The sequence below is a fragment of the Hippocampus guttulatus genome, chromosome 1 (assembly GCF_054856545.1).
Source record: "Hippocampus guttulatus isolate MCC_2025c chromosome 1, RoL_Hgut_1.0, whole genome shotgun sequence".
NCBI classification, from domain to species: Eukaryota; Metazoa; Chordata; class Actinopteri; order Syngnathiformes; family Syngnathidae; genus Hippocampus; species Hippocampus guttulatus.
The window spans coordinates 7,728,492-7,740,615 of NC_141261.1; the positions used below are offsets into that span (position 1 = coordinate 7,728,492).

At 42.3% G+C, this 12,124-nt stretch overlaps 1 protein-coding gene across 2 annotated transcripts in view; it reads left to right on the top strand.

Annotated features, from left to right (window-relative positions):
• Positions 1-12,124, top strand: part of LOC147210234 (plexin-A1-like) — a 198,101-nt gene that overhangs the window by 175,277 nt on the left and 10,700 nt on the right. Inside the window, exons 20-28 of one of the 2 annotated variants that reach the window (XM_086107232.1) lie at positions 174-408; positions 1,925-2,073; positions 7,617-7,714; positions 8,305-8,463; positions 8,950-9,016; positions 9,928-10,074; positions 10,411-10,570; positions 11,216-11,319; positions 11,424-11,520. In XM_086107232.1, the coding sequence (XP_085963358.1) occupies positions 174-408; positions 1,925-2,073; positions 7,617-7,714; positions 8,305-8,463; positions 8,950-9,016; positions 9,928-10,074; positions 10,411-10,570; positions 11,216-11,319; positions 11,424-11,520 (1,216 nt within the window). The remainder of the gene's footprint in view (positions 1-173; positions 409-1,924; positions 2,074-7,616; positions 7,715-8,304; positions 8,464-8,949; positions 9,017-9,927; positions 10,075-10,410; positions 10,571-11,215; positions 11,320-11,423; positions 11,521-12,124) is intronic. The other variant, XM_086107240.1, reaches the window with a different exon arrangement.

Here is a 12,124-nt window from a genome sequence, read left to right on the forward strand (position 1 = left end):
ACGGAAAAGTAAATAATTAGCAAGAGGCTTTTCCCGAATGATCCTTTGAGCAGCGCCGTGAACGGTCAATTCTGATGAGGAAGCTTCCGAGCGTTTGCTTGCATCATATGGAACAGTCGCTTGAACTTCTGTGTACATTTCGATCATTAAAAATGCTCTTTTTGCGTTTTCAGATCCGAGCCGGCGGGTTTGAGTACTCCCCGGGTACCCTTCACATCTACTCGGATAGTTTGCTGACCCTGCCTGCCATCATCGGCATCGGAGGTGGCGGTGGGATGCTGTTATTGGTCATCATCGCCGTGCTGATAGCCTACAAGAGAAAGTCAAGAGACGCCGACCGCACCCTGAAACGTCTTCAGCTCCAGATGGACAACTTGGAGTCCAGGGTGGCCTTGGAATGTAAAGAAGGTAGAGGGCAGCACACATTGCAGCTTTGCTAAAAATGGAATTATTATTTTCAAATGAAATTCCTGATACTGTAGAATTGAACGTGGAATGCATTCCATTCTGTTAGGTTTGGGTTAGCTGGCAGTGGGGGGGGGGGGGGGTCGTCCCCATACAAGATCAGGGGGACAAAAGTCCCTCCGGGTCAAACGGTCACCATCATAAAAATTTTGCACTGCATGGGCTAATCTGGTTTCACATTAGCGGATAAAGACATGAATGGCTCTCAATAATAAAACGTCAAATAAAACATTGAAATCTATATTTTAACCCTTTCATGAACCCTGTAACCTGATAACATGGTAAGCTGTCCACTGTAGTGACCGCTGTCCAAAGGAATGACTGTCGCCGTGAATATTCGCCTCACGTCATTTGTTCTGAATCACAAAATTTTAAAATAAGTTCACGACTGATAAAAACAGGCGGTCCGGTGGTTAGCGCTTCGACATCACATTGCAGAGGTACCGGGTTCGATCCCAGCTCCGGCCTTCCTGTGTGGAGTTTGCATGCTCTCCCCGTGCCTGCGTGGGTTTTTCTCCGGGTACTCCGGTTTCCTCCCATATTCCAAAAACATGCATGGCAGGCTGATTGAACACTCCAAATTGTCCCTAGGTGTGAGCGCGGATGGTTGTTCGTCTCCGTGTGCCCTGCGATTGGCTCGCAACCGGTTCAGGGTGTCCCCCGCCTACTGCCCGAAGACAGCTGACCTTTGTGAGCATACAGCGGTTCAAAAAATGGATGGATGGATAGACTGATAAAAACCAGTAAACAATGGTGTATTTATCTTTAAGTAGAGTGAGTGCCAATGTAAACGGTCTCAGTGGAGTCATACCGCTTTATGGCTCATTTCACGTATCTTCTGGCGTGTGTTCTTCTTCTCTTCTCACCTTTTTTTCTTCTTCCCTTCTCGCATTCTCCTCGTTGAAGCTGACTCATCATCTGGAATAAGTGTTTAAAAAAAAATTAAATACAAAAACATTTACATCGATGGGAAAACACATTCTGTGCACATCCTAAAGAACCCATTCTGCCGTCTGCTCTCCCAGCTGTCCTTTAGAAATGCAAAAAGGCATGTGGGCGGAGAAACAGATAAAAGAGGCGGAGGGCGTGTCGTTCAATCATCAGCTAGCCATTATAAGAAGCGCCCATTGCAACATTGACCATGTGAAAGTAACATCTGAGCAGACATGAATAAATAGTCACACATTAGAAATGACCAAGGCAGACCATTTCATGAACATTTTCAAGTATTCTAAAGGTAATGCCGATGGCTGTTTAAATGCCTTTGCCATCCAGCAGATGCAATAAAATACTGTTGCAAATAACTACAAAGTGAGGCTTTGGAGACAATCGTATTCATTCGCGACATCTATACAATTGAATCATGAAATAAATTGAACAATTATGACATTTTAAATGCAGTTCACTTTTCTACAACAGTCAAATGTATGTGTTGTATATCCCCCCCCCCCCCTCGAAGCTTTTGCCGAACTCCAGACCGATATTCACGAGCTCACACAAGAACTGGATGGCGCCGGAATTCCCTTCTTGGACTATCGGACGTACGCCATGAGGGTGTTGTTCCCAGGCATTGAGGACCACCCTGTGCTCAAGGAGATGGAGGTACGGGTCAGTACACCACCATCTCATCTTCAAGTTAAACCATACTAACATGGGATGGAACCAATTTCTAGGCTGCTGCACTGATGAACTAATATTAGTTTGCATCATTTAGCAATATGCTCGCTGCATATTTTTTGAATGAAAATGATGTGCACAGTAGTTATTATCCAATAGTGCGATATACCAACGACGGTCAAATCTGAGGTTTGATGCGAGATGAAAAGCCACACTTTGTTCATCTTAATCACATATCCTCTCCTTCATCTTAATATCTTTTGTTTCCTCTGTGAATGCAAATGACTAGTCTCATCATTAGTGGGATCTCGTGGGACAGAAATGCGCCATATTCTCGTCTTAATGCCGAGAGGGAGGGTTTCCAGTATCTGACCAAAAAAAAATAAAACAAAATACCCTCAATAAATCTGTTGAAAAAAAGAATATGCATTCATGCAGTGAAATGAATAGGGTCAAATTTGGGGTTTAACGTGCATTTTAAAAAAATTACACCGTTATGAATCAATAAATGACATGCTATGCTATTAGTAGTTAGACGAGCATGGAATGGTGCATCCTAACACGAATTGCTTCATTTAAACATTGTGGATCTAGACCAGTGGTTCTTAACCGTATTAGAGGTACCGAACCCAACCAGTTCATATGCACGTTCACCGAACCTTCATGAGTGAAAAATAAAAATAGGATTTCTTTACAAAGTCAAGACATTAAAACACATTTATTAAAAACCGAAAAAAGTAAATAAAATTACATGGCATAAGTATAGGTTTTTAAATTGTATGACGTACTACAACGACAGTCACATGGTGACTACTGAGTGAACTAAATTTTCCCCCCAGCACTGATTGGACAAGCCAGCGATGGCCAAAGGGCGTGTCATAACTAATTGACATGTTGAGTCGGGTGGGTCTTACCCTCCATGGCAGAGGCTCCATCGAACCCCTGAGACCGATTCACGGAACCCCTAGGGTTTGATCGAACCCAGGTTAAGAACCACTCATCTCAACACTGGAGTTTGTAATCTGTGGCATGCTGAAGAGTTAGAATCACATCACGCAATTTCCCAATCAACTCTAAGTGAAAGCAGTTTGTTTGGAAATTTGCAACCGTTTTGATAATGCAAAACAAATGGACATCCATACGTCAAACAAAAGACAATGCAGGCGAGTAGCCCTACCGTGAGCTCCAAATGAAGCCTGACAAGTGTGTCAACAGACTTAATGACTGACTTAGATTTCAAGTGATTTCTTAATGCATTTATGTCTATCATGAAAAGCACGAAAGCTCTCGGCGGAATTAATTTTCTCCAAGCTGCTCTCCAAGTGAAAAAGATTGTAGAGCTCTGCGTCGTTTAGTTCATACGTTCGTCATCCAAGCGTGCCATCGCTCCCTTTTCTCTCTTACTGAAGAATCAACAGATGTGGGCTTCTTGATTGTTGAATGTAACATGAATGTGCAATAACGTTGTGCCTCGTAACACGTCGCTTTATTTTCACTTTGTAGAGTGCCTCACACAGGCCAGGAAAGAATCGAATAGCTCACAAAGCATCTTTATCTCAAGCTCCGAAGCAGCAAATGTAGTATTTATTCATTATCTAACAATAATATGCACAGACCGACAGACAGTGGATGTTTAGTGGCTATTGTAAGAATGTCTTTTTCAAGAGAAACTGCAATAGAAACAGACTGTTTGGCAACTTGGTTTGCTGTTTTAAAAACAAAATGCAGTTTGGTTGTAAAATTTAACTGTGGTTAATTGTACTTTATAGCATCCCACTCCAGGCCTAACCATCTATTGGTTGTTGATGAGTAAATTTGAATGCATAACTGCGGGGAGAGCCGACGGAGCAAATTAAACTTGCAGTCTTTAATCTCCAAATTTTGGTGTGTTGGTGTGTCAGTGGGCGGACCGGTGGCCCAGTGGTTAGCGCGTTGACCTCACAGTGCAGAGGTCGGGGTTCGATCCCGGCTCCGGCCTTCCTGTGTGGATTTTGCATGTTCTCCCTGGGCCTGCGTGGGTTTTCTCCGGGTACTCCGGTTTCCTCCCACATTCCAAAAACATAATCGGCAGGCTGATTGAACACTCGAAATTGTCCCTAGGTGTAAGTGTGAGCGTGGATGGTTGCTCGTCTCTGTGTGCCCCGCGATTGGTTGGCAACCGGTTCAGGGTGTCCCTCGCCTAATGCCCGAAGATGGCTGGGATAGGCTTCAGCACGTCCCGCAACCCTTGTGAGGATGAAGCGGTTCGGAAAATGGATGGATGGTGTGTCAGTGTGTCTTTACACCCAAAGCACATCCTGGGTTCCAACTAAAAAAAAAGCTGACAACAGTTTAAAAAAAAAAGGATAGATGATTTACATCTGTCTCAGATGCATTATATAATTTCATTACTTGTGCCATGCTGTTGTGAATTGCTCTCACAGTATCGATATAAAATTGACTATGAGACGAAAATTATGACACGGTTACGAATCACAGTGATGCTGACGTTGTCGGAAAACAGTTTTTAACTGTGACATTGTGCTTATCTCTTGGTTTTCACTTCCTCCAAAATGCACGTTAAGACCACGTTGCTCGCACCGCCATCCGCCCAAATAACAACTGCCGGCGCATGCTCCCAATTTTAACTAACGTCAAGTTTGAGCGATGTGGTTGAGGTGAGGGCGGCGAGAAGTGACGGCCACAATTACTGAATTGATAAGAAATATGGCAAAACATTTTGCACGAGCAGAGCCTGGAATGGTGCGGAGTGAACAACTGTCAGCACTTTTGTACACAAGCTTGACAAGGTGCGAAATCCCTCGATCCAAATGTGAAAGTCGACATGGTCCTATTAAGTTGAGGTATACAGGAATGCTTACGTGCTTTACAGTTATGTCTTAGACTTCCTTTTCCTCTGTATTTCCCAATGGGTTATGCGTGTAATCCGGCGGCCCGTGGAAACACTCGCCAGCGGCTTTATTGCTCTGAGTGAAGTACCTCTCCCTAAAGACACAGCAGCTACGCTATACTTATACACGTACGTACATTGCATACACACAAACGGGCTCGCAGATAAGCACGAACCTTTTCTCACTCGAGGTTGATATATTTTTATATTTTCTGGGGGGTGTTGTCGCTAAATCACACAATCAATACTTACACTACGTAAGCCGTGCCAGGATTCTCATTTAGCGCTCTCAAGACAGACCTCGACACTTCATTATAGCGCATCGCGGGAGAGGATGCGGTGCCAAAAGGATGATGGCGCGAGAGGTAGAAACAGCGTGTTCATGCGCGTGAAAGAGGAAAAACACACACACACAAAAAAAAAAAAAAACAGTGAGGGGATTAAAACAGAATGACCAAAGAGACCAGTCGAAAAGGAGGTGGGCGGGAGCCAGTGGTTGACAGACAGGCATCTTTGGGGTGTTTAGTGTGTTGTGCTTGAGTGGTGACAGACGCAAGCCAGTGGGACGAGCGAGCGTGTCACCGTCTCTGACACAAACACGTACAATCACGTCACGCCTCAATGCCTTTTTCACTCCTTTCGTTTTTTTTTTTTTTGCTTTCTCCTCCACAGGAGGCTGTTGTGGTTGTTGATGCGTTCTCAAAATTCAACATTTTTCGAAGTCATGTCACCATTTCTGAAAAAGGATTGATCATTTTTGACATTTGAGCACATTCACATTGTCCAGTAGTCTTATTTCACTTTTGGCTCAACCGAACTGTATTTAGGGGCTCTCCGCAGTGAGTTTTACTCTCCCGTCCATCTGTCCGTGTCTTGTGCATCCTCTGCTCAAACTGCAGCTACATTATCAACAATTCTTCCCTCACCCCATTCACAAATTTCCTCTTTAGTCTTTGCCTGGCAGCTCCATTTCCGGCATCCTCCCACCGATATATCTCCAGTGTCCTTCCTCGGTTGAAACACGTCCTTTCTATGTCCAAACCATTTCGATCTGGCCTCTCCAGATTTGTCTCCGAAGCTTCCAATCTGTGCTGACCCTCTTCTTGATCCCGTCCATTCTCTTCTCAAGAGAATCTCAGCAATCTCACCTCCGCCACCTCCAGCTCTGCCTCCCGTCTTCTGCCTATTGCTACCGTCGCTAGACCAACCATAACTGGTCTAACTCCTGTCCGATGAACCTTTTCTTTCACTTCAGTTGCTGCTCTTTTGTGACAGATCACCCTTGACACTTTCTTCCACCCACTCCATCCTGCCTGTACTCCCTTCTTTGCCTAACCTCCACACTCCAATTTGCTTTGAACAGATGGCCCCAAGTACTGTATGCATGCATGTATGTGTGTATGTATATATATACAGTATATACTGCACTGTAGCCCAACACTTTGAAAGAAAGAAACCGGACACGGGATCCTTTTTTCAGATTTTGAAAAAAAAAAATCATCTTGGTGACTTTCCAAATCTCTGTTGATGTACACATTTATTTTGTTTTGTTTCTATGATGTCAGTGTGCACTTTTACCTTTTAACAGATTTAAAATATATATTTTTTAGTATTGGGCGACACGGTAGGAGTATTTTTAGTATTGTTCGCGCGTCCACCTCACAGTACAGAGGTCCAGGGTTTGATTCCGAGCTGCGGCCTATCTGTGTGGAGTGTGTGTGTGTGTGTGTGTGTGTGTGTGTGTGTGTGTGTGTGTGTGTGTGTGTGTGTGTGAGTGTGTGTGTGTGTGTGTGTGTGTGTGTGTGTGTGTGTGTGTGTATACTGTAGATAAGATCACAATGTTTCTTAAATCTGGACCTGTTTAATTGAACTCAGGCAGCCCGGTGGTTCCAGTGGTTAGCGCGTCGACCTCACAGTGCAGAGGTCGTGGGTTCGATTTCTGTTGCATGAATGCCGACAGGTGGAGTCACAGGTTAATTGCGTCTTCTGCCATCTAGTGGAAGAGAATGTAATTGGTCTCAATTTAAAGATGGATAAAGATGGACTAAAGAGATATTAATCTTCAGACCACATGACTGAAATGTTAAAGTTGCATTGCTCAGGCAAAGAAATTTGTACCTCTCCAGCCAACCTGTCGTCATTTGAATCCCACTCTCAAAATGTGTCCAGATTTCTCGACAGTGGTGACAACCATTCTTTCTTTGACAATTTTCTAACAGAAGCCATCCCCCCCTGCCATGCCAGAAAAGCAATTATGTCAAATTGTCTGCTAAAATTATTTCTCAGATGGACAAAAAAAAAACCAGCACCACCGCCAGACGTTTACCATCACTCTGTGTTGGAAAAAAAAATCTTTCATAAATGGTTCCTCTGTGTTCAGTACTCACTGAATTCCTTTTTTTTTCTTTTTTTTTAATGGTGTCATCTTTACACGTGTTTGTTCATATTCCATTCATTGACTTTGACACACCTCAAGCATTCAGATTTGATTTGATGTTAAAATACCATAAATGTTGATTTCTTTTGTCCGTTCCAGTTGAAAATCTTTGACACGGAAAAGAAATGACAGGAATGCTTCTGTGTTCCTGTTGCTCTTTTCTGCTATTATTCCTGGCGTGAATCAGCTTTTCTTTTTTTTCTTCAGGTGCAGGCAAATGTTGAAAAGGCCCTGACTTTATTTGGCCAGCTGCTCACAAAGAAGCACTTCCTTTTAACATTCATAAGAACGCTGGAAGCACAGAGGTCTGTGGACTTGTTTTTACTATTTCTTCATTTATTTCATATTTCTTATTCAAAGGAGTACTCTGGTGCGTGAAGATGACGTCTGTTGAGGACACTCTCAAGTTGGACTTTAATAAAGTCAATGAAACATTAATGTTTTGGCACATGAACACTGTCATCACATTTGTGGCTGAACTTGTCAAATTTCCGAACTTTCTTACTTGGCGTCTTACAATGTTTCTCTTGCAGTTACAAAATACGATATTTTATGGCTCTGTCGTACTGCTCCTTCAAATTTTGAAGCCATAGACTTGAGATGTTTGATGCACAATTCGGTCACTATGGCAATAATGGCCTGCTCTCAAGGACAGGGAATAAAAATCGAGGGAAAGGATTTGAACTACATTGGATATAGACTTCTATTTGAATAAAGTTGTGAATTGGAAACTTAATGACTGTTGAAATGAATTAACTTGCATGATAGGCAAAACCATTTGTTAAATATTTTATATAACATGATAAATGAAGCACATTGAGCTGCCCTGTGTATGAAATGCGCTATATAAATAAAGTTGCCTTGCCTTGACTTCACACTCAAAATGGATTTCCAGGTCGTTTTCAATGCGGGACCGAGGGAATGTGGCGTCCTTGATCATGACGGCCTTGCAGGGGGAAATGGAGTATGCGACGGGAGTCCTGAAGCAGCTTTTGTCCGACCTGATTGACAGAAACTTGGAGAGTAAAAACCATCCCAAGCTGCTTCTCAGGAGGTGAGGAAGGCAAACAGAAACTCCTCCAAAGCACCATGAACTGGATAGGTTGTGACAATGGAAGATTGTGAGGGAAAAAAAGGGACCAAAATGAGATTCTCCCTCAGTAAGATTGCACCAAGTCCTGTGCAAAATAAAAATAAATAAATAAATAAAAACAAATAATTTTTAAAAAAATGGACCTCGAGGAAATGTCCAACCAATTGGATATGTATTTTTTTTTAATTATAGCAGATGGAGTGAATATATTGTCATCCATTCACCGCTGCTGAGTTTTTTTATATATATACAGGTATATCGATTTTTTTACTGCACAGAAAACATGCAATGTTCATTGTGTTTGTCATTGTGGTAAACTTAATTTCCTCCTTTCACAGCCCTCCCAAAATAAGAATGTCATGTACAAACATGCTTAATGCTTCTTGCTTATGGCAATAAAGGTATTTATTTGCATAATATGTTCTTTTGTGTGTGTGTGTGTAACAGAACGGAGTCTGTTGCCGAGAAAATGCTGACCAACTGGTTTACGTTCCTTTTGTATAAGTTCCTTAAGGTAAGGCCAACAACTTTTGTCAGTTTTTTTTAGTTTTTTTTTGCAGTCGGGTATTGCAGATTAAAGATGTTGCACTTTCAGTGGTTTGCGCTCTAATTTCACCCTCATAGCTTAAGGCCACGACCTGTTGCCGGCATATTTCAAGGTCAAGGTCATCCTTATTGTCAAATATACTTGCGTATGACATGCAGCATAGATGAAATTTCTTCCTCTGAATTAAGTTTTACGTGAATGTGAATCACCCAGAGAAAGTGTTTACCAGTCGAGAGATCGCTCCCTCTGCTTATGTTTGCCTTGGACATTTTCGGAGGACTGTTAAAAGCCGACCAAAGCGAACGTCCCTGGAATCGGTTCTTTACAAAACGCCAGACAAAAACCAGTTCCGAGAGAGAACATGAACTAAAGAGGGCAAAAAACGATGAAGACGCAGTAAAAGTTAAATGACCGTCATTTTTATTTTTGACTCTATTCTTTGTTTTTTACATTATGCACAACTCTCATTGATTGTGCAATGATCTAATTGTAACATGTACTGTATTTGTTTCATATTTTGATGCATTTTTTTTTCCACTTTGGGTTGAATATCATGAATCAATTTTTCTCTGACCTAATCTTTTCGGCATGATTCCGTCTTCTTGAGTGGGGCGGGTTTAGGATTTTTTTTCTGGGGTTGCCAGATAAGTGTTCAGACAACAGAAGGATGGAACAAATGTCACGTTATATGTGTTTAAGGAACATTTTATTATATTATACAAATACACATAGATTAAAAATAAATCAAAATACACTGGTATTGTTCAGGGGGGCCGGACCAAATGTGGAGGCGAGACAGATCTGGCCCACGGGCCGTAGTTTGGTGACTACTGCTCTATATGAAGTACTCTCTTTATCTGTGTGCTCCCCTTGACCAGGAGTGTGCGGGCGAGCCTCTTTTCATGCTTCACTGTGCCATCAAGCAACAGATGGAGAAAGGGCCGATAGACGCCATCACGGGAGAGGCTCGTTATTCTCTTAGCGAGGACAAGCTCATCAGGCAACAGATTGACTACAAAACGCTGGTCAGTAAACTTAACGTGCCGTTCCTGGATAAGCGGTGTTGAAAATGGATGGACGGATAAACCAACTTAAAATGCATTTGGTTAATTTGATGATGACATTTTTTTTAATTCTCATGAACTCCAAACAGTTTCCAAACATGTGAGATGTCCTTGCTGGACCACCGATGTTATTAAAATGCGAAATGAGGTGATCTACTGTCGCCTTAACAACCATAACTCTTATCTGTCCCCCGCCCCCTCCAATCGAGCGAACATCCACATGATTTTGAAGTTGTTGTTGTTTTTTTTAAATACGTCCATGTGACTGTTTCCACCCTCCTTTGTTTTATCTGTCAGACGTTGCACTGTGTGAACCCAGAGAACGAAAATGCCTCAGAGGTGACCGTTAAGTGTCTCAACTGTGACACCGTCACTCAGGTCAAAGAGAAGCTGCTCGATGCCGTCTACAAGGGCAGCCCCTACTCTCTTAGAACCAAGGCTTCCGATATGGACTTGGGTAAGGACACAAGAGCAAATGATGCACCCAGTAATTACACGAGATGTGCACTGCTCGTTGTTTTTCCTCCAAAAGATCCCAAAGGTGAGGCTGCATGGTTGTAAAGGTCTGAAATCCAAGCAAGAAAATTGTTTCCTCTCTTATCTAATATCATAGCTTGGCCAAAATCTGCTGATCATGTTTACTTACAGGGACACTCTTTTTTTTCCCTTTGGATAGAATCATATAATAATTGAAAGATTGCAACTCTCAGAACCAATATAAAAAGCTTATGATGTACATTACAGCTTAGTATTGCATGCTTTTTAAAAATGTTTTTTGTATATACCTCAAATGTTAATGCACTTTCCCAGCTTTGATGCCAAATTTCGTAGTTATTTATTACATGCTGAATGCACAGGCCCCTTTAAATTGTCGCAACCTCCATAATGACATAATCGGCTTTGACATGCATCCGACACATCCTGTAATTGCCCTGCAAGACCCCCAAGCCCTCATACTTGTGTACATAATGAAGGTAGACATCCAATATTTAGATTTAAAGGTCTTTGTCACAAAACTCAACGTCGAAACGTTGTCCTAACTCCGATACTTTCTTCCATTTCGGTTCCAAAAAAAAAAATCATTTATCCCCTCCATCTGAAGAATGGCGCCAAGGTCGAATTGCCCGAATTATTCTGCAGGATGAAGACGTCACAACAAAAATAGACAATGACTGGAAAAGACTCAACACTCTGGCTCACTATCAGGTACACAAGCATAAATGTGGGCCAAAAACAAAACAAAAAAAACGCATCAATCCAGGTTTGCCCTGAGGAGTGATAACGTTTTGGTGCTTCCATTTAATGTGTAGGTTACAGATGGCTCAGTGATCGCACTGGTGCCAAAGCAGAACTCAGCCTATAACATCTCCAACTCATCGACCTTCACCAAGAGCCTCAGCAGATACGGTAGTCGCCTTCTTATTGACTTGATCGCCATCTCTCACTCCAGCCCATCTCTCTCCTCGGCTGCCTCTGTTTATGATGGCTGCAATCATAGCCCCCATTCTTCTTTTTCCTCTCAGTCAATGGCAATCCTTTTTTTTATCCAGCGCCATCACCTCAGGCCAAGGCTGTTTAACGGCTATTTCCAAGCAGTCTGTAAATGAGAGGTATAAAAGAAGACACCTCAATACCTAGCTGACAAAGAAATGAAAGCAAGTGAGGATGAGTGACAGCCAATGACGGACAGAAACTCCACATCAATACGGTGGAAAAAAATGAAACGATTTAAAGAACAGATAAAGGGATAGATAGTTACTGTCTGGCAAAACTGAAAGCATGGTCGAAGTACAGTAGCTATTAGAGTTTAAACTAGCACACAAAATACCGAACCGTTATTCGTGTGGACGTCGAAGATTTCCAAATCAATTCGTATCTTGTGCACTTTTCTGGAAAGGAAAAATACTGCAAAATCCTTATTTGAAAATGTCATCTATTGAACAGGAAAGTAAAACGGCAGACAACCACTAATGTTCTGTAAGATGGTGGCTGCCTGCCACTGTTTTAACTT